This window comes from Propithecus coquereli, unplaced genomic scaffold, assembly GCF_000956105.1.
Source record: "Propithecus coquereli isolate 6110/MARCELLA unplaced genomic scaffold, Pcoq_1.0 Scaffold55, whole genome shotgun sequence".
Classification (NCBI taxonomy): Eukaryota; Metazoa; Chordata; class Mammalia; order Primates; family Indriidae; genus Propithecus; species Propithecus coquereli.
In genome coordinates this window covers 4,961,150-4,984,148 of record NW_012151396.1, presented here as the reverse complement: position 1 = coordinate 4,984,148, position 22,999 = coordinate 4,961,150, and the positions used below count along the sequence as shown (strand labels likewise).

Here is a 22,999-nt window from a genome sequence, read left to right as displayed (position 1 = left end):
GATGTTGAAAGTCAGAAAAGACCGCTGAAAAGTATAGCATAGAGAAAAGGCTGAATCTGTGACTGGGTAAGCTTTGCTAAACCATCAGAAACATCAAAAGGTCACAGTGTTCAGTAACAAAAAGGCACTTGCAAGAGGTTAAAGTTGTGCCTTCCAAATCCTCTACATTTAACTAGAAGGATTAAGGGCACCGTCTGTCAGTCATCTGGGCAGGGGCCCAAGAGAAAGGATTATCTTGAAGAGATTTATGGGTGTGGCTTCTGCCTAATGGAGCAAAGGCCACTGAATTTCAAGCAAGGCCCACGAGGTTCTTGAGAAAATTGTTTCAGCAGAAATACTGTCAATTTGGGCTGGAAGGGACAATGAGAGAACTGAATGAAAAGGGGTAGTTGGAATCCCAAAATTGTAATGGCAAGAACCAGTCTGATAAAACTACTCAGCTGCAAACACACATGACCTTTCATGAGAAAGAAAGACTCAGAGAACTGAACCAAGAGAATTATTCCAAGACCTTGAAACATAATCAAGAAAAATCCAACTTTACCCTGATGGATTTCAGAACTATTGCAGACCCTTTTCTCCTATTTACTCTCCATTCTCCCTTGTTTGAACTAGAATCCTGTCTGACCCGCCACTGTGTTGGGATGTTGGGCACATACGTGGAGAGAAACTGTGCCCCAGAAACAGTATTTCAGACTCCTAAAGGACAAAACCCAGGAGGCTCCTCTACAGCAGATACAGATGATTTGAACAATGAGATTTTGAACTTTGAGTCATGCTGTCATGGGGTGATACTCTTGGGAGCCTTGTAGTTGAAGTCCCTAATCAGTTGACTTTGAGGTAATTAAAGGGAAATGATCCTAGTGGGTCTGACCTAATCAAATATGCTCTTTTAAAAGCCGGTCTAGAGGGGAGGGGCAAGATGGTCAGCTAGAAGCAGCCCACGCACTGCTCTCAAGGAGAGGATGGAAAGTTGCAGGTGGATGCCCACCTACAGATGGGGCTGCGGAAAGAGCACTGTGAATCAATGGGGAGGTGACATGGACACTCAGAGTGAAGGAGGCGATGGGTGATCCACTCAGCAAGATCTGAAGGCACTTGGGGGAGGCGTCCACATGTGGGGAAGGACGGGAGGAGAGAACCCTGGGGCTCCACGTTCCTCCCTGCGGACACTGCAGCCCAAGTTGGGAGGGGGGCCCTGATCTGATCACAGACCTCCAGACTGATCCGAGAGCTGCCTGGAGTCTGTGCAGGGACATTGCACTGGAGAGCGGGCACAGCAGGGACCTAGTGGCTGTGTCCCCAGGTTACTGCAACTGACGCCACTCTGAGGTCTCAGCGCCAGAGTGCCCAGTGTGCGGTGTGCGCAGGGCCGGCTTTGCTGTAGCCGCCTCCACATGGCCTCTGCCTGGAGAAGGAGGGAGCAGGGAGAGCTAACACTTTCGCATGCCCTGTGATGGGGAGCTGAGCATCCGGGGGGATCTGAGCAAAACGGGCGCCACAAACGACACCTGAGAAGCCCTGCAGTGACTGCCTCACAGAACCTGGGAAAGGGGAGGGTCCCAGATGCCCAGCGGCCTGGCCCCACGAGCCCTAAGCTGCCCCCCGGCCCTGCCACCCAGCCCTGTGGCTCTGAGTCCACAGTTGCCGCTGCCTCCCAGCTCCCCAGCCACACCCCGAGGCTCCAGCACCACCACCCAGCCCTGCACCTCCGCCCCAGACATCCAGTGCTGCCATCCACCTAGCAGGTCCACCTCGAAGTTCCAGCAGGGCTGCTGGGTCCGGGAGTCCTGAATCCAAGGATTTTCCACTGACATCAGGCCCCACACGCCACCCCTGAAGCTCGGGCGCTGCTGCTGGGCCCTGTGCCCATGGCTCCAAGGCGCGGCAGCTATGGCCGAAACTCGTGGCCCCATCCCCGTGGTTCCTACTGGCTGCCTGGTGGGAGCCACCCCCGCAGTCCAACACTCTGCCAGGGACCCTCTAGCCTAGAGCAGCCATTGCACCTGGATCCAGTTGGAGCGAACACCCACAGCCCTGACACCCACAATCACTACCTATACAGCCTCACCCACCTGCCACTGTCACGGCTGTGAGTAGACCTCGTCAGAGCAATCACCCCCAACACCAGCTTCCGTGGAGAGGGTCTTGCCCAGCCCCCAAGCTGAACTTACAACAGCAGCCTGGGGAACAGCCCACCACTCTGCCTGGAGATCAACCAGCACCAGGCAGAACCGTGACAATCACAGGGGAACGGAACAACACAGACCAGCTGCTTTACAGGCACTCGGTACATCCGCCCTCCCCTGCCAGGTCAGCCTTCCAGAGGTCACCAGAGCACCATTTAGGGACCTCTCCTTCTTCTCACTAAGTAGGAGAGTTCCCAGCAAAGGGAAACAGGTGCGTTGCAAACCTGTGTGCCCTGACCTGAGAGCAAAGGTGTCAGATGAGAAGAAACCAGCAAAAGAACTCTGGCAACATGAGAAAAAAAAAACAAAAAACTAGTTAGTTTAACACCCCCAAAGGATCACTCACAGTGGATCTACAGCAATGGACCCAACCCAAAGGAAATTGTCAAAATGTCAGAAATGGAATTCAGAATGTGAGTGGCAAATAATTTGAAAGGGATTGAGGAGAAAGTTGAAAACCAACACAAAAGAGCCAAAGAAATATTTCAGGTCATCAACGAAACAAATGAAAAAGTTGTCATTAAACAGCTAGACAACATAAGAAAGAATGAAAAAGAACTAAAAGAAATGAAAGAGTAATTTAGAGAATTTCAAAATACAGCAGAAAGCTTCGGCAACAGACCAGACCAAGCGGAAGAAAGAATCGCAGAGCTTGCAGACAAGGCTCTCAAGCTAACGCAGTCAGTCAAAGATGCAGAAAACAGAATAAAGAAGAATGAACAAAGTCTCAGAGAAAAAGGGGACTATGTGCGGTGAACTTATATACGAATTGTAGGTATCTCTGAGGAGACGAAAAAAAAAAGCAAAAAGCATGAAAAACCTATCTGAGAGAATAATAGAGGAAACCTTCTGTGGTACTGCCAGATTTTCAGATATCCAGATGCAAGATGATTACTATATTCAAGCAACATATGCGTCATCCTTCGTAGGTATCTTTTTGGTGGTAAGAGCACCTAAAATCTGTATGTACGGTGGAATATTATTCAGCCTTAAAAAATGAGGAGATTCTGTCATTTGAGCCTGGAGGACACTATGCTAACTGAAGTAAGCTAGACACAGCAAGAAAACTACTGCATGATCTCACTTATACGTGAATCTTAAAAAAAGAAGAGCCGTGCATAGAAACGGAGAGTAGAATGGTGTTTACTAGGAGTGAGGCGGCAGCGGGTTGGGGAGATGTAGGTCAAAGAGTGCGAGGCTGCGGTTATGTAGGGGGAATAGGTCTAGAGATCTAATGTACACTCTGAGGACTACCTTTAATAATATTTTATACTAGAGATTTGCTAACAAAATAGGTTTTATTGGCTGCATTTTAATAATATTTTTAGGTGGTTTGTACACACGTTAGTGCAGTGGTTTATCCTTCGCTGCATATTAGAGTCAAAACTGATATTTTACACACACACACACACACGCACACACACACACACTCCTGGACTGCCCCATTCTAAGCCAGAATTGGCATCAGTACGGCTCAAAAGCTACCCCCTCCAGTGATGCCAATCTGTATTTGGGGCTATAATCTACTACTCAAGGGGCCAGAAGTAGAATATGCTTGAAGAAGGGCACACAGGGGCTTCCAATAAACTCGTAATATTCTGTTTCTTTCATTTGGGCAATGGATATATTGGTACGTTAGTCTTTAAATCATACATATATGTTTTATACACTTTGCAGTATTTTAAGTTTGTAATACAATGAAATATCCCCTTCATGGGGGTAGAGCAGTTTTATTATTTAGTCACATCACTACGTCCCTACGCTGCGGATACATGCGTCGCTGCTTTTCTCAATCGTCACAGAAATTTGGGACTACTTGAAGCCACACTCCTCCCCACACAAAGTTAAGCCACATCAGAAAAACCCACAAGTACACGTCTACCATTTTGAAAAAAGGAACCCATCACAGAATTGAAGGACCCAAATGGCGCGTTCAAGGTTTCACAGGGTCGACTTTTCCGCTACAACCCTGGCGACGGTTTTAGCTCATTAGAAAGTGCACTTTAATCCTAGTGTCGTTTTTCTTTCTTGCAAATCAAAAACTCTCATCAGCAGGTTTTCCCAACGGCCTCTGGAAATTCTGGCCAGCCTGCAAGTACTGGTATAACAGGAACTACAATAAACAACTAGTTTGAACTCAGGGGGGGAAAGTAAAAAATAAAATAAAAGAGAGTCTAAAGGTCCAAGATAAAGGAAGTCAGAGAGATTTTTAACTGTAGTAAATACTCCTGCTGGCCATAACTGCCATAGGATACAGAGGGCCTCATGGTAAGGAGTTTTGGGCGATCTCTCGGAACTGAGAATGTCCTCCAGTTGTCAGCCATCAAGAAAGCGGGAACCTCAGTCCCATTCCAAAGTACTGGATTTTTCCAACAACCTGAATGAGCTTCGAAGAGACCTCCACACATTAGAGGGAGGCTGACTCTGATGTTAGCCTTGTGAGACCCTAAGAAGAGAACCCCTCTGAGCCCTACCTAGACTTCTGACACACAGAAACTTGGGAGGGTACAGTACAGGGTGTTGTTTTAAGCTGTAGGTTAAATGTGAGGTAGTTTGCAACTCAGCAAGAGAAAAGCAGCACATATTCCTATTGCAGTGATGTGGGATTTTTTTTTAAGTAATGGATGATCTAAATGTCAACCTTAAAATATTACTTAAGGGCATTAATTAATATATTACCTTTTCCAGCGTGAGCAAGAGCAAGACTCCATCTCTATTAAAAATAGAAAAAAATTAGCCAGGCATGGTGGCATATTCCTGTAGTGCCAGCTACGCAGGAGGCTGAGGCAGGAGGATTGCTTGAGCCCAGGAGTTTAAGGTTGCAGTGAACTGTGATGATGCCACTGCATTCTACGTGGGGACGGGGAGTGGGGGCAGAGCGAGACTCTCTCTCTCTCTCTTTCTCTCTCTCTCTATATATATATAATAAAACTTTTTATCAACATAGTGCTATTCCTAAATTTGGTAGTTCAGGACATGTGACATGATATACTGTAACTGTAGGAAAACAAAAAATAGTAACCATTCCAACATCAGTTTGATTATAAACGTGCAGGTAACATTACTGGATTATTAGCCTAATTGTCAATCCCTTTTCGCTTTGACACTATTTACATTCCTCCATTCATTCTCCAGTTCCCTCAGTAAACACTTAAATGCCCAGGCACCGACGGCGCAAAGATGAATAAGATGTTTTTTCCTCTTAGGGAGCTGTGCGACCACACTGATTCATGTTCAGTTCAAGGGTGTGACTCACTGCGGAAGATGCTCATTTATGTCTAGTATTCCGTTCCACACTCCCCCATGAACTCCCTCAGTTACTTCAGTAAATTATGCTCTGAAAGGTTGTATTCTAAGAAGCCTAATTCTCTTCTCAGAGAGTTTCCTTTTCTCCAGCATTTGTTTATCTTAGTTGGGTCTCTGCTCTTCTGACACCAGGATTGATTTTATTTCACTGTTCAGTTTTACCTTTTTCTGTCTAGAGCAGGCTTACAGCCTGCCGTCTGTGTCTTCTTAATTCTGTCCCGGAGAGTGCAAATTCCTAATTTTGTAATAACTAAGTAAAATTGTTACATTATTTCAATAACTCAATTTGATGGATCCTAAAGGGAAAAAAATTAAAGATTTTAACTCTGTAACACTCTGACAATATACAACAAAATACGTTGATAATAGTCAACTCACTTTAATCCTTCCCAGCTTTGTTCAGATGTAAAAAAAAAAAAAAAAGTTTACTTTAAATATTTTGTTGATGATGGAAAAATAAACTAGCACATTTTCAAATTTAGAATTCTTTATTTGAAAGAATCAAAGAGAACAGGGAGGCCAAAAACATAACTCTTCTCATTTAATACTTCACAATATTATTTCCTTTTTCTCTCTAGAATAGGCAAGGCCAAACACAATTACAAGTTTTGAATAAATACTAAGATCAAAAGGCATTTTATTCACTATGTATTTCAATAAGGAAATAAAATGTTATGTAATGCAGAAAGCAGTGCTAGCAATCAAAACATCAAGTATAAATTGAAGTCTTCAGTATATAAATCTCAGTGCTTCACCACTGTGAATTGATGTGTCTTAAAACGACTAAGACCACTTAATGAATGTAGGACATATTTACTTATGATTGTCATACAGCCGCATAAATACCACGGCATAGATTTAAATATAAAGAGTATACCAAATATACTGGGAAAATACTTAGTATATGTCATATTTTGGCAGGTCTTTCTAAAGTAGATACAAAATACACTACAGATAAGATAAAATATTACTATGTTCAAATATATATAAATTTTAAATATTTATTGATACAGAAACATTATAATTAAAATAAATAGGGAAAAGCTGAACTGGAGGACAATTGCTAAGATAAACTACAGGCAATAGATAAATAGTTTTTTTATCCTATCAAGAAGAAGGATTGTATTCAAAAATAAAAAGATAAGCATTCTAATAGAAAATGGGACAAATAAATTACGTAATCAATTTGTGAAAGAAACACGAATGTCTTGTTGGTATAAGAAACAAACGCCTACACATACGAGTAAACAAAGAGATATAAATTAAAATGGTAATTAGACACCATTTTCATCCTTCAAACTGTTAAAGAATAATATTGAAATACTCAATTTTGGAGACGTGTGGTGAAATGGAAGCATACGCACTTCTGGGGGATAGTAAAAGCTTCCTGAGGGGCAATTTAGCACTAGGTATTAAATTCTATAGTAGGGGAAAAACAGAAAAGGTATCTCCTTTTAATCTAAAATACCAACCTCTACGAATATATACTAGTAATGGGTATGCTTAAAATAATGGAAAATGCTTAACTGTATTGGTTCAATGTCTCTGGAAACATACATATCCTCTTTATTAAGATGATGTGGTAGATTGATAGACATCAAACTATGTTAAAAAAAAAGATGCTAGAAGCAGGTAGCAAACAGAACATTTACATGACAAATACACTTTTGTAAATGTATGGAATAAACATTTAATATGTAGCATCTATTTTATATGTAATATGTATGTGTAAAACGCAATGGAATGATGATATTAATATATCAATACTTACTATTTTTAGGTGATGATGTTTATTTTTGCCTATAAGCATTTTCTGATTTTTCTACAGTAAATGTGTATTATTTTTGTAAGCTTTCATTTAAAAGCAAGAAATATAACTTTCCGAAAGGATTTATGAAGCCTAAGAAAATGAGATTATACACATCATTTGCTAAGCTGGGATACTTGCCTCATCCTCGATTTCAGAAAATAACTCATCAATAGGGTTTTACTATACCAACAGTTGAGGACATCACCTGGCTATCTACAGACCTATTTTTTAAGACTCAATAATACTATGACCTGCAATAGAATTTCTCCACCATTTATCTTCCAAGACACACTCAACTGGTGACTAAACTTACTGCATGACAAATTCTGACGTTAAGCCCACATTTTTTGCAGTGTTCTTAGAACATCAGCTAGAGCATCAGCCCTTTCTCACGCACTTCATTTGAGTGTACACTTGAATTCACTTTAATAATTTAAAAGATGTAAATAATTACAAAAATTTTGCTCTTGGCACATTTCACAGGTAATTGTGATACATGAGTTGTTAGGGTTGAAAACTGCCACTCTCCAATATCACCGGTCTTGTTCTTAATTTTTCTCGTCCCTGTCCTCTCCTGCCCCTGGTTTCTGTGTTGTACAGCCCTAGCCACATGTGCAGAAGGCTGGTGACTCAAGGTTCGGATAACCTGAGAAATCAGCTACTTGGTATAAATAAGTTTATTAGTTTCCTGTTGATTGCTACTATAACAAATTTGCACACACTTAGTAGCTTCAGGTAAAACAAATTTGTTATGTTATACTTCTGGGGGTCAAATGTCCAAAATAGGTTTCACTGGGATGAAACCGTGCTGTTAACAAGGCTGCTGTTCCGCGGGAGGCTGTAGAGAGAATATAGCTCCTTAACTTCTCCAATTTCTAGAGCGCATAGTGCTTCTCCTTCTTCAAAGCCCGCAGGGTAGCATCTTCATGTGTTTCTGCTCTGTTGTTACATCATCTCTGCCCCTTCAACCTCCTCCCTCCCCCTGCCTGTTACTACATTGGGCCCACCTGGGTAATCCAGAGCAGTCTCCCTTCTTGAAATCCTTGACTTAATCACACCCGTGAAGCTCATTTACTTAAAGTAATGTTCACAGGTTGTGGGAATTAAGGTGTAGCTACAGTGGGGAGCCCGTATTCATCTTACCACGGTAGATTTGATATTTGTTTTATTTTTGCTTGTTTGTATTAAATAATGGGTTCTTTGTCTGAAATTATAAAAATAATAATTTAGCTGACTTGAAGGCTGAAGGTATACAAGGGCTGTCCGGAAAGTATCCAGCCATTGTTAATACAAGGAGAATGGTTACATGGCTGGATGCTTTCCGGACAGCCCTCCTCCCATGCCGAGTGATGATGGTATATCTAAACCCATGGTCCTCTTCATGCCTTACTACTTACTTACTAATAAGGACTCTTCTACATAAAGACATTGTCTTTAAAATTAAGTATTATATTACTATAGAAAAGTTTGGCAAGTCTATGTGTATTTGGAATTTTAAAATTATTGTTAAACATTTTCAGAAACAAAATCACGAATCAGCCATTTAAAAAATTGTTTTGCGTTTTAAAAGAAAATCTGATATGGAATGACAAAACGTGTGAGAGCGTGAGCTCCGTGTCAGTCACCTAATTCTGCCACTTTCTCGTGTGTGCCTGGACTTTAATTCACAATTCCCTTTCCGGAAAATAGGGGAAACAGTACAGGGCAGCAGAAAGTTTTAAACATATGAGTCTGGAAACGAGCAAATCGTCAGTGGAAAGTGGCTAACATTGTATCTGTTAACGGGATAACAACATACTAAAACTTTGATAGTTAACACTTTCTTACTTTCAAATACAATGAGGCTATTGAGCAAAGGAAATTAAAATAAAATTATATAATCTGCCAGGAGCCAACCCACCCTTCCTTTCTTCCTTTTTTCCTCCTTTCCCTCCTTCCTTCTTCCTTCTTTCCTCCCTTGCTTCCTTTCCTTTCTGAGAAAACTTTTGATTGAGTCCAATGGTACCAGAAAGAAAACAACTGTCAAAAATATTTTATTATTTGAAATGAATTTTCGATGGACTTTTATTATTGACTTGTTCATTCAACTCAAATCATTGAAAAAGTTTTATGCCTATAGACATATAATTTAATGGAACACTTAAAATTTAACCTCAAGTAGTTTTTTAGAACAAAAAAATTGTCAATTTAAATATTAATAATTTGGGCTTCTATGTTTATTCATCAAATGTTGCAGAACTTTCATTGAACATTTTAGATCAATGTTGTCTTTAGTAAAGCGCATGGGTCTTCAAGGAATCATTTAGACAAGAATAAAGGCAGCAAATTTCTTGTAATTTTTGGTAAGATCCTTGGGAATAATATATATTGATCTCTCTGATACTGGCTTCACAGCTACATTAGCTGGTATCTGTCACTAAAAATACACAGAGACAGAAAATTATTCTGAATTGTTAGCATTTGAACTAGGAGAATTATGAGCTTGAGGTTACAGTGATCTCTTTATGCTATGCTCTAATTTTTACTTACTGCAAGTCCTTTTTTTGGAACTTGGCATGTTCAACAATGAAACCAAATGTTGCACCTTGACAAGAACAGTGTGTCTCAACTAACCAACTGTTTGAGACATGTATACATCATGAAAACAAACCTTGGATGACACATCCAGGGTCTAACAGTGATCAGCGTACAGACTCCAAAGAAATTTACTATCCTCCTCACTGTAATTATAATGCCTAATTACACACAATGAATAAAGTATTGTGTAGCTGACTCCAGGCAGACATAATGAGAATATAAAAATGTATAATAATTTCTCGTAACTAAAAAAGAATGGATAAATCATGATTCGGTTCACCCCCTGTGAAAGGAAAGAAATTGTCTTTATCTGTAGAATATAATTTTTACATGAAGATATGTTTCTCTTTTCTGAATATCATGTGTTTAGGAAGAGTAAGAATATGCAAGTTTAGCACAGAGATTGGGGAAGAATCTAATAGATGTATCTGAGGTCAAATTGAAATTTATGAACAGAATTTCTTGTATTAAAAAAGAGATTAAGATACATCTTACTTGATAATACTAAATATTTTCGACCAATAACTTATTCACAGTGGAACAGAGAGTTTTGGAAACAGATATTGATTTTTCAAAACAAATATGAAGATGATAAAGGACATGGAGAGAAGTTGTACAAATCTATTTCTGGCCTTAAATCTGGTCAGCATTTTTCAAATAAAATGTCATTTCATCTAATTGCATAGCCTAAGGGACCTTTTAAGTTTAATGTGGTGCATGGGGCATTTTTTTCCATTTATTTTGGAAAAAAAATTGTTTGAAGGGCAATTCCAATATCCAAATGTGTGTGTGTGTCTGTATTTACATTACATATACATTTACGTTCATATATAATTTACATTCCTGTTTAATTAGAATACTACAATTAAAAATTATTATTAGCAGCGAACAATATATTCTTAATCCAGTTTTTGAAGTTTTTCTAATCCATCCTCAGTTGATTACTCATAATTGATATTTCTAATGTTTTAGTAATTTTCTTTCATCAAGTTTATTAGGAAAAGTTTTGCTATTTGTTAGATATTAAAATCATGTACAGGCTTCAGTGAGAAGATGACATTTAATATCCATTGTGCTCCAGATAACCATTTTATTCTGATGTCTGGTCAGTCGACAAGTTTTTATCAAGCACCTATTGGTACACGTTGTTGCCTTACACTCTCATGGAAAGAGGCAAGCAATGCCCAGGGAAGTGAGTTAAAAGGGATAAGCTCAAGTCCTAATAGGTGCTGTGGGAAAACCCAGCGTGGTTGATGTGTTGGGGAAGGAAGAGGGCGGGCGCCGATGCATAGTGTGTGGTGGGTGATATTTGAGTCCAGGAGGAAGTTGGTAATTTGGGGGTAAGCAGCAGTTCTGAGATTAGAAATCACTGGTTGTGTACTGAAGCGTATAAGGAGTTTGGAATTTAACATTATTGGGAAAGGTTTGAAGTGTTTTAAACGAGGTGAAAAATGTGAGACAAACACGGAAAAAAGATGGAACATCTATGATTAGATCTTTTGCATTATATGTTTCATGCTTCTTTATTAAACACGTTGCATAAAACTTCCTTTATTTTGAGTGTTGTGGCTATCAATCGTTCTTTTGCTCTCTCTCACCTAATTCAAATATGCTAAAAACTTTTTAGTTGTCTTCTGCTAAACAATTAATTTCTAAAAACGAATTATCAATATATAGGTGCAAACGTTGTCCCAGGTGCATTCAGTTTACCCGTCCTGATGGACTGAAGCGCGGTGATTTCACTACAGTCTGGTGTGAGCTCGCCACCTTGTGGTAAAAATGGGAACGGATAAGGGTTTAAAAATAGAACCCAAAAGAGAATGAAGCGTTATTTAGTAAAAATACTAAGTACATTATCTATTTTTAAATACAACAAAGTAAAAATGTTATGTAAAAACAAAAATCTGAAAAAGAAAATGGACTTTTTTCAGTAACATTTGCTATTCTTTTCATGAAAACTTATGAGTTTTCCTTTAATTATAAAACTACGTGTGTATGTGTTTGTGTATGTATATATACATATTTATACATATGAGTATATATGGAAAATTTCTCAAAAATCTAAATACAACTTGAGTAACTCCTAGAAATAATAATTGCTGACAATTTGGCGTATTTATTTCTGGAAAAATTTTCCAAAAATGTGTTTGTATATGAGTTTTTGTAATTAAAAATAAGTATCTTCATTTTTTTACCCAATTTTACATCTTACTAATCTTCTACACTATTCTATATTCTCTTAAGAACTAAGAATTCTATCACTATAATGATTTTTGGATACTTGGATTAAACATAATTAAACGGGCTTATTTGCTATATAACTTCTCTGAACCTTTCAGTGGGTTCAAGGCACTGAAAATCACTAAAAGTAACACACCATATTTTTCAGTCTTACTGATTCACACTCACGTCTTCCTTTTCCAAGCTAAATAGTGTACTAAATTTTTTGTTTCCAAAGAAATTTTTGTGAAGTCTTTGAATAAATGTCCACCGAAAACATTTTATATTGGCATTTTAAAATTGTAGTAAAGGTACCTATAGATAACCTAAAAATCTGGATGTACATATTAAATTTCTCTATTCCAATTTTTTTTTTATTTCAGCATATTATGGGGGTACAAATGTTTAGGTTATGTATATTGCCCTTGACCCCCTTATCCCAAGTCAGAGCTTCAAGCGTGTCCATCCCCCAGACGGTGCTCATCGCACTCAATTATAAGACAATAATTTTATCCACACCTCAATTCTATAGGATCATTAAAATCTTTGGGAAAATACTCCTTCTATATTGGATTCAAAAGGCCTAGATTCATTCTATTCTATATGTTGCTTATCTTGGCTTTCCAAAGTGGGGTCTACACTCTATACAATTTGATGTCAGAAAATATCTGTTATCTTGATGGTCTTTTTAAACAAAAAGGAATATCAGAACTAAATATCTTATATAGCTAAGGTTTCCTCCTATTAAGTAGTACAAACACACGTTAAAACCTGTATTAAAATAGAATGTATTTGCCATTTTATTTAATATACATAAATTCTGCTTTCTGTTCTTTTTTTAGAATTTAACCATAATGATATTTCACACTAGGCATGGTTGCAGCAAAGGCATGTATTCTCCGAGATATGAAGATAACTAGGACGTCTTAGTTGCAGGAAAGTTCTGAACATATCTTTCAAGTATGCGTTGTCATCTCCTGTTAACAAGGGATCTGTGAATAACTATCTTCACCTTACAAATTAGGAAATTTAATATCAATTAAGTCACCCAACTTTTATATCATATATCTCCTTAGCATTGTAAGTTTTTTGCTTTGTTTTGTCGTTGCCGTACCTATCATAGTAGTTCAGAAACAGCTAGCATCCATGTACCACCTGACATTTAATTCTCACAGCAACTTTATATGCTATTTATAATTATCCCCGTTATATAGATGTAAACTGAAGCTGAAAATGTTTCGAGTAAATTTGCTCAAGATTGCCCACGTAAGAAGTGGTGGGCCCACGTTTCAGAATCAGGCATTTTGACTCCTCAGCCCCTGTGCAGCACTCTCCTAAAACACGGTTTACAATTATGTCTAAAATGTTTGCATCCGCATAGCTGACACCACGCTGTATTGTATGTATAATTAAATCACTTAGGTAAGTATCACCGTTATCCCCATTGTGCAGATGTAGTAACTGAGTCACTGACAGTCAAGCTCAAGGGTAAAGAGCTTGAAAGAGGCAGCGGTGGGAATTTAAGACCAGGCCACCAGGCTGCAAGGGCCGCTAAACGCTCACTCTGCCCTCTCTAATACACCTGCTTTTGTTCATGGAAGAAGCATCTGCCCTTAGGGGTTATTGATCCTTACAGCCTGAGTCACAGCTCTGCCCTCTGTCCTCCTGAGGATGCTCCAACCCCAGGCTGATGTGTCTTTAAGCTTTATTGAATGTACATTCTGTTGCATAGACAAGAAAGCATTCTTTGCACAAATATGCATGTGTTAGTGTATGAAGGAAGAGGGAGTAGTGAGGAGGGCTCATTGTGTAGTGTTAAAATATCCACTTTCTATAATATGTGAATGATTTAAATCAAGAGCAATGCCATGCTTACACACATGACATTCTTTTGGCCAGCTAAACTATTTTACTGCATATTTAAAAATTAGTTTATCTTTTATCATTAGATCTGGATAATAAAATGGTGATGGTTAATAAACCCTCCCAGTGATGTGTGGGGTTGCATTAGTTGGGGGTCCTCATTTATAAATACATCTTAAAACAGTTCAGTGACAAAAAGCAGAGGCAAATATTTCCATCTATGTACTTGGCATTTTAACATCAATGTGGAGCTATATTTGCTATTCTAATAGATACAAGTAGATTCTTGTGCTCATGGAAAGTGTGTGAGGTACTCAGCATTTGTGAACATTGCTTCCTTGGCTGTCCCTTTGTGATAAATAAACTTTGGCTTTGAGTTTCTTCTGAATAACTAGGAAATAAGGGGCTGGTTTTTAAGAGGCAATAGTTTTAACAATGAATATTGGATTTGCTAAGTAGAAGCTTTCTATAAATTGGTATAATATGTGCTTTATCAGAAATAGTAAAAGAACCAAAGAAGTAATGCTGAGCTTTAGTTTCTGAGAATATCACATTACAAGTCGCACTTGAAGACCATGCCATTGAAGGTTAATTCTCTACCAATAAACACACCTGTTACAGCCTTCCACTCTCTGGAATGCTGAGGTATGCAGCCCTGTCAGAGCCAACATTTTGCTAAGTAATATTAATCAATTTAAAATATCTGTTGAATATTTACTACACGCCTAGTAAGCCTAAACCATTACCAGATATTAAACATAAACGTTACAAATTTTAAAAAGACATAGCCCCTAGTCTCAAAGAACTTGTTGAGAAAGACAATAAACATATACTAAGTATTCAACTCTTTAAAAATTACAAGTATAATAGAACTTGATAAGTTTTCTGGTGGATTAGAATAATATTTTAAGACCATATAGATAATACAGTACTGATACAATTTTTTTAAAGTATTTTGTGAAGATTTTTTTATTTTAACTTTTTTTTAATTTCAGACTATTATGGGGCTACAAACATTTTGGTAACATACAATGCCTTTGGCTCACCCAAGCCAGGGCTACAAGCGTGCCCTTCCCCCACAGAGTGCACACCGCATCCATTAGTCGTGAGTTTACCCACCCCCACCACGCCCCTCCCACCTGACCGGCACCCAGTGAATATTACTTCCATGTGAGCACCTTAGTGTTGATAAGTTAGTACCAATTTGATGGCGAGTACATGTGGTGCTTGTTGTCGAGTTCACAATCAACAAACTAATAAACCATCTCAAGGAACTGGAAAAGGAAGAGCAAATTAATCCTAAACCCAGCAGAAGAAAAGAAATCACTAAAATCAGAGCAGAACTAAATGAAGTCAAGAACAAAAGAACTATACAGAAGATTAATAAAACCAAAAGTTGGTTTTTCAAACAGATAAACAAAATCGACAGCCTTGAAACACGGACTTGGGGGGGGGAACCAAGGGCAACACACGTAACCTAAACATCTGTACCCCATAATATGCTGAAATAAAAAAAAAAAAAACTAGGAAGGAAAGGACTCTTATAAGCTTGATTAGAAATGAAAAAGGAGAAGTCGCTACAGCCATCACAGAAATACAAAACATTATCGTTGAATACTATAAAAATCTATATATGCCCCCAAACTACAAAACATAGAGGAAATGGACAAATTCTTAGGTAATACAGTATTGGTATGATTTGAATGACAGTGAAGAATGGGTATTCGGGACAGGTGGAGGAAGGGAAAGGTGTGCGGACACTGAGCCAGGAATGTCAGGGGTGTGTGGGGAGTAGTAGGACACGAGTGTTCGTGCACAGAGTCTTTGAAGAGAATAAGAAAGTCGCTTGATTTTAGTCGGCAGGAGGTGCCATTTTAAGTTCATAATAGGAGATAAGTGAGAAGCTTTAACGCACCATTGCGTGTATGCATTTATGAGAGAAAGATTCCGAGAACTGCTGTCAGCAAAATTCAGAACCTGATATAATGTTATATTTTTGGTGTCTGTAAGAAAAAATGTATTTTTGTTCAAGGTACATAAGATGTTATACATCTGTTTCTCAGCCATGGCAGAATTTACTTCCTTGTTTTTATTTTTGTTTTGTCATTTACACGGTGACTCCGTAAGTATTAGCAAAAGTAAGGAAGCAAAGATATGAAAAAGTACCTAGGATAATACAAAAAACAAACAAAAAAAGAGGATAACTCCCAATTAACTAGTGCATTTGCATAATTATTTAATGTAAAGGAGTGTGTTAGGATTGTGATTATTGACATGCCGGGATTACCTATTGTATTCCCAGGAAAACCACTAATATTTAAACTTCATTGCTGTTATCAACATACTATTGTACTTCACTCAATTACGGAATGCAAGTTTATTTTTATTTGTGTATTTAATGTTTTAATCTAACTTATCCTATTTAATAATAATTATAACAATTTTTCAACTCATCATGAAAGGTCAATAAATATTTATGCTCTTTTAAAGGTAAACTTTACTTGATGGATAACTATACTTTCAAAACCACTGTAATCAAGTATTTTTTACACTTTTACAAAATCCTTTTTCAGCCATTCTAATATACTTGCCAAAACCTCCTTTATATTCTGTGTACAGATTTTGACAACATTCATTATCTGCTTAACAAACCACATCAGTTCTGCAAGGCCATTATGGTTGACTACAGATATTCAAATTTACTTCTTTACTAAAATGCAGGTTTTTGCAATAATGTATCAGATTGTTAAATTTTACATTATGAATGGTTTATACACAACAGTGCTTAACAAATCATTAGCACGATAAAGTGTTAAATGTGATACTTTTTTCAAAATGACTATCACATATTTTCTACTCTTTAATTTTGTTTTTCAAAACGTCTATTACATGGTTTTTACTGTTTAACCAGGAACCTAAAGTCAAAATGAACAGAGAGAAGAAACTGATTTGGGGGGAGGCTGTGGAAGGCACGCAGAGCCAGGACAAATCACTTTATTGAGTTAGCTATATTTTTGCCTTACTTTTGATTTTCGGAATTTGAGTGTTTTTTAAGGATTTTTCAAGCAATATATTAAAATATATTTTAAGTTGTCTTATGCAAAATATTTTCCTGAAAATTTTGATTAGTATAGCAAATACAATAAAGAAGCTAACTTTCTAAAATGTAAGTAATATATAGTTTTGAAAGTGAAAAAATCATTATAACATGACTGCAGTGTCTAGATAATATTGATCATTAATAAATCTTTACTGATTGATTAATCATTATAAATTATGTTTATTGAATGTAGTATGTTTTTCTAGAATGCCTATCATCAAAAGTATTGCAGAACTATTATTGAAAAAATAACACTAACATTATATTTGATGAGATATGCGTAATGAATACAAGCAAAAACAAGTGAGCTTTAAAGCACTTTCTGTAAACTATAATTCACAAGCAATATTAATATAAAGACTGATTACTTTGACTATTCTATTACTTTAATAATGAAAGAAATGTGTTTTCCTAATATTGAAATCATATCTGACATTTTATATTACTATATTAAACTTCTCACATTTTAACATAATTTTGTAGCCAGATTTCATTCTTTCTTGGAGTTCTTACTTTGCCTTCCCATTTGCTAAATGTCCTCTGTAATCTGGAGATCATGGTCACTGGATATCAAGTCACTAGAATGTGTGAAATACATGCATAGCAGGCTAATTTCATCAAAATGTATACAATAAATTGGATGAGCATGATCTCTATATATTTTTATGTTACTCAGGATTAATTTTTTCCTGGTTCTAAATTTTAATGACATACTTTGTTTTTTCTTATGCTTAAGTGATGTTACAGGGTTTGCTTTAATATGGTTTCTTCATTAGTACTTTTTAAGTATATATTTTAAAAATTATTTTAATATTTCAGTTGTATTTTTGCAAAGTAAAACTAAATTACACATACACAATTTCAACGTAAAACATAATTTATGCACGTGGCAGACCTTTAACGTTTGCTAAATGAATGTACCGACTAAAAAAAATGCGGATAATGTACTTCATTTTAATGATGGAAAACACGCCACGCTGTTTTTATAAGCTGAGCCTCTCTAGAAAAATACCAGCTCCATTAGTAACACAAAAAATAATTACCACTACAGCAACATTTCTGAAAATCACATGGCAAATCATTTATCTCACTTTGGTGGCAAATTATCATTCTAATCTTTTTGTTTTTAGATTTGTAGTGTGAGTGATTTACTACTGAGCGTGAGTTATCACTTTCTTCCTTTGTCTTGTTCTTCTTGTTTTTAGCTCCTTGTGAAGGCAATACATTCTTCTGCCACAGCAACATGTGTATTAATAATACACTGGTCTGCAACGGACTCCAGAACTGTGTGTATCCTTGGGACGAAAATCACTGCAAAGGTAATGATTAGTCTTTACTAATTTAAAAAATACCCTGCCCGTGGAGTAAGAGAGAAGTTTATATGCATCGACCGCTTAAAAATAGAGTATACTATGGCTTCCGTGAGCTCCGTGTATGTCTGTATACACGATTTGTAGGCATGCTGTATCCAGATGTTTCCTCATTCACTTATGCACAGTGGACTGTCCTTAACACTTGAATACTCATTAAAGACATCTCCTGATTAGAGCCTGCAGAGTCACGGGGGCCGGGTGGGGGAACACTGGAGCTCTCAGTGGAGCACATTACTTTCCTGTCTACCTGGTACCCCTTCATCTGTGGCAACACTACTCATTCCAGTTTGTCTTCACTGGACTTTGTACACATCCTCGAGAGATAAAATATATTGAAGGAGTATTTGTCATTTCAAGTGCTTCCAGCCACTTCACTTCACTTCAATTTTGCTATGAAAATGCCTTTCTTCCTTTCCAATGAAAACAGCTTGCAATGCTCCTGCCTCCTTCTCTAGCCTACGCACGAAGGTTTGTTTATGCAGACAGAGATCTACGGCTGGATTCTGAATGTCACATATTTTAGTCAAAAGTTCCATATAAATTCTTTTATTATATCCAATATTAAATAATTTGCAAAGGATGATGAACAGACAAATAACTCTTTCATGCTTAAAGTTCAATATTACCTATTGAAATGCCTTCTGTGGATAAAAGCAGAGAAACATTGCCACAGCATCCATTAGTTTATTACAGTCAGAAAGGCAGGTCCAGTATCAATTATTTTGATGGTGGGGTGTTGGTGATGACTACTTTTACGTCCACTTCTGAATGCATAGGAAATTAAATACTTTCTGAATTATCTTAATAGGGCCCTGTTAATGATGAGTAGTCACCATTGGCTTTGTTTGCCCAATGTAAATTTGTCCCCATGTATGTAAGAATATTTGACATGAGACAGCAATCAAGAAAATGTGAATATTGCATTACGAAAGTCCACATTTATTTTCTTCATAAGGCAAAACTATTCTTTTGATTTGTAATTCATTCTCTTGCATTAGGAGAAAATATTTTTTATTATTTCCATCATTTCTAATTTATTGAGGTTAGTTTTATGGAAAGCATGTGGGGTAGTCTAAAAATTGTTCCATGTGCCCTTGAAAAGAATATGTATTTGCTATTGTTGAGTGGATTGTTCTATAGATGTTTGTTCTATCTAGTAGGTTTAGAGCATTGTTCGAGTCTTCTATTTTCGTTACGATGTTCTGCCCTGTTTTATCCATTACTGAAAGTGGGTATGAAATTCTCCAACTATTGTGGTTGAATTGTCTGTTTCTCTCTTCACTTTTTTAAAGCTTTTGTTTCATGTATTTTTAAGTTTGGTTGTTAGGTCCATATATGTTTATAATTGTTATATAGGTTGACCTTTTATCACTATAAAATGATCTAATGTGTAGTAGTGTATTTTTTATCTTAAGGTACATTTTGTCAGACATTAGTATAGCCACCTTCCTTATGATTTGGTGTCCATGCTTTCTTCCCATCCTTTTACTTCCACTCTGTCTGTATCTTAGACACAGAGTAGACAGTGTATAGTTGCATCTTACTTTTTTATCCAGTCTGACTTAATACTGTGATTTATATGGTTGAATTTACATTTACCATTATACTATTGGTTTCTATATATCACATGTATTTTTTCCTGTGTTCTTCTTTATTATTCTATTCTTCATTAAGTATATATATTTTAATGTGATATTTTAATATTTTTAGTGGTATTTCAATGTATTTTTTACTTTATTAGTAGTTGCTTTGGGGCTTACAGTATACACCTTAACTTCTCAAAATATATTTTAGGTTTATCCTAACTTAACTCTAGAGAGATATAAAAACATTATTAATATACAGCTCTATTCTTTCTTTTTTTCCTATTGTTTTTGCACGTTACATCTATATGTTACAAACCCAACAATACATTACAGTAATTATTACTGTATATAATCTTATGCCTTTTAAAGAAACTGAGAGAAGAAAGAATAACAAGTATATATTAGCATGATTCATGATACAACCCTTCTTATTTATCATTTCTGGTTCTCTGTATTTGTTTTTGTAAATTTTCATTTCTCTCTGTTGTTATTTCCTTACTCTAATCACAGCTTTTCTCTCACCTACCTCAATTGTACTGTTTTCACCAAATATATTGCATTTTGATAAGTTATAGGCTCAAAAATACAATTATATAACTTTGCTTTTTTAAAAATTAAGTGAAGAATGCAGAAGAAATATGCAACTATACTGTTCTTCATAATTATATACATAATTGTCTTTATTGACTATACGTATTTGCTTATTTAGTTTGTTATCTTTAATTTTTTCATGTGGATTTGAGTTACAGTCTGAGGTCACTTGTTCTCAACTCAAAATCTTTCTTCAATATTTCTTTTAAGACAGCTCTTGAAGCATTGAATTCTGTTCATTTTTGTCTCTCTGGTAGTGTCTTTATTTCATATGGAAAGTAGGTTTCTGGATATTAGGTTTTTGTTTGACAGGTTTTTATGTTGGGTTTTTGTTTTGGTTTGGTCATCATGCTGCCCTCTGACCTCCACTGAGGAAATCAGCTGTTAGTCTAATTGGGGCTCCTTTCTATGAAATGAGTTGTTTTTTCTCTTGCTGCTTTCAAGATTTTCTCTTTTTCTTTTTTTCTAAAATTTTTAATATTATATATCTGGGTATGGATCTCTTTGGATTTATCCTACTTGGAGTTTGTTGAACCTGGATTAGAGTTTTCTCATTAAGTTTGGGAAGTTTTTGGCTTTTATTTTTTTAAAAATATTTTTCCTGTTATTTTCTAATTCTCCTCTCTTTCTTGTACTGCCATTACATTACATTGGTGTCCTTGATGGGTTGCCACACTTTTCTGAGGTTCCATTAATTTTCCTTTATTCATTCGTCTCCTCTTCAGATTGTGTTAGTTTTATACCTGGCTCTTCAAGTCTGCTGATAGTTTCTGCTTCCAGCTGACATGTACTTACTGTTGGGTCGTTCTAGGAAATTTTAATTTTAGTGATTGCACTGTTGAATTCCAGGCTTTCCATTTTTCTATTTCTTATAATTTCTATTTATTGATTGATATTCTCTATTTAATGAGGCATTGGTCTCATCCTCTTTAACTTCTTTAATCATTGCTTGCTTTAGGTCCTTAAGCATATGATTATAGCTGCTTTGCAATTTGTGTCTGCTAAGTCAGAAATCTTGCTCTCTCAAAGGTGTTTTCTTTGCTTGTTTCTTTTCTGTAAATGAATTGCACTTTCCTCTTTCCTGTTTCTTTACATGCCTTACGATACTTTGTTGCAAACTGCATGTTAGATAATATATTGTAGCCACTCTGGATACTAATTCCCTCCTGTTGTGGTTTTCTTGCTTGTTTGTGAGTGTAGACCTGGCGGGACTACTTCAGTGAAGTCTCTGCCATTGTACCACAGAGGCACAGCCTTGGGCATCCCCATAATCGCCCTTGGACAAACATGATGTTAGCAGGGCTCTCTTTGTCTCTTTCCCTGTTCTCTCTGGTTAGTTGTCTACCTCTGTTGGTATCACAGCCAGTTGTTGGTCCCCATTCATCACCAACTGCTTACTCTACTGCTTCAGGATCATAAATTGTTTCACAATCTGATCCGGTTAAATTCAGTTGATTGCAGGGGTAGTCTTTGAGTCCAGGCTTTGTGAGTTGTTACAATGCAGGGGGCTCTTCTTAGCTGTTAATTTCCTGGCTTGTTTTGTTAAAGGTCTAGCTCTTCTAAGGTTTGGCTTGTTGCTATTAAGTCACTAACAGCCTCTTCTTAATTGCTTACTGCAGAATCTCTCTGGTCTTGGAGATATCCTTAGGTTTGAGCATCTCTGCACTCTATTCCAAATAAACTAACCTTTTGGGGAAAAGCTATAGTGTTCTGCATTCTTGTGGCCTGACTCCCTTCCCTGGCAACACTTCTGTACCACCGCTCTGGGTGGGGGAAGGAAGAGTGGCCAGATTTTTCTGGAGTAACAGACCTGCTTTATGAACAAGGCGCTGGATGAGGGAGCAGCACTGGTGTTCTCCACTTGCAGCTCCAAGCTGAGATGAGGAAGAGAGCCCCAGACATCTCAGTCACTCATGCCTGGAATAGAACATCTACAACATGGCTCTGGGGTAGTAGGAAATGTTAAATGCTGGTAGCTTGCCCCACCTGGAGAGATAATGTAGCTCTCTCAACTGGGTACTGCAAGAACAGGGAGCCCTGTGTTCTTATCTGCAACCTCCCTGAGTAGAGCTTCTATCAGGATGAATTAATAGTGGAAGGAGCAAGTCATGGCTCCAATTCCACCAACTCTCACGGTTCCTAAAGAAATTTAGTAAATTTGTTTAAATCAATGTATCTCCTCTAGCTGTACACTGCTAAGAAAATTTCCAGAGTTTCCTTAAACCAGACTTTAAGTGGTTGAGCTTTTAAAATAATTTCTTTACAACTTATGGTTATTTAATTTGGGAAAGAGTCTACGTAGGCCTTCATGCCACCATTCCAAAAGTATCTGTCTTCAAGTTGAATTGAATTACTGTTCAGCATCAGAATGCTGTTGTTATTTT

General features: G+C 37.1%; 1 protein-coding gene across 1 annotated transcript in view; it reads left to right on the top strand.

Moving 5' to 3' along the window:
* The window catches only part of NETO1 (neuropilin (NRP) and tolloid (TLL)-like 1), a 156,900-nt gene that overhangs the window by 110,056 nt on the left and 23,845 nt on the right, over positions 1-22,999 (top strand). Inside the window, exon 5 of the mRNA XM_012657587.1 lies at positions 18,271-18,384. Within this exon, the coding sequence (XP_012513041.1) occupies positions 18,271-18,384 (114 nt within the window). The remainder of the gene's footprint in view (positions 1-18,270; positions 18,385-22,999) is intronic.